Source organism: Fulmarus glacialis, unplaced genomic scaffold (genome assembly GCF_000690835.1).
Source record: "Fulmarus glacialis isolate BGI_N327 unplaced genomic scaffold, ASM69083v1 scaffold41085, whole genome shotgun sequence".
In the NCBI taxonomy this organism is placed as follows: Eukaryota; Metazoa; Chordata; class Aves; order Procellariiformes; family Procellariidae; genus Fulmarus; species Fulmarus glacialis.
The window spans coordinates 1-247 of NW_009214373.1; the positions used below are offsets into that span (position 1 = coordinate 1).

A 247-nucleotide genomic window follows, 5' to 3' on the forward strand; every position below is an offset into this window, starting at 1 on the left:
CATTTCATCCTCCTGTTCTGAAACCAGATTTTGATCTGTCGCTCGGAGAGGCAAAGCGAGTGGGCGATCTCGATGCGTCGCCGCCGGGTCAGGTACCTGTTATAGTGAAACTCCTTCTCCAGCTCCAAAACCTGCTGCCTGGTGTAGGCTGTCCTGGATCTCTTGGGTTCGCCTCCATTGTAATTGGGATTCACTGGAAAGGAGGGGAAGGAAAACAAAAAAAAAAAAAAAAAAAACAGGAAAGGGA

The 247-nt window shown here is 48.6% G+C and overlaps 1 protein-coding gene across 1 annotated transcript in view; it reads right to left on the reverse strand.

Moving 5' to 3' along the window:
* Nucleotides 1–4: 4 nt before the first annotated feature.
* LOC104077345 (homeobox protein Hox-C4-like) overlaps nt 5–247 on the reverse strand; it is a gene marked incomplete at its 3' end in the record, with an annotated part of 1,334 nt that continues 1,091 nt past the window's right edge. Inside the window, exon 2 of the mRNA XM_009578537.1 lies at nt 5–193. Within this exon, the coding sequence (XP_009576832.1) occupies nt 5–193 (189 nt within the window). The remainder of the gene's footprint in view (nt 194–247) is intronic.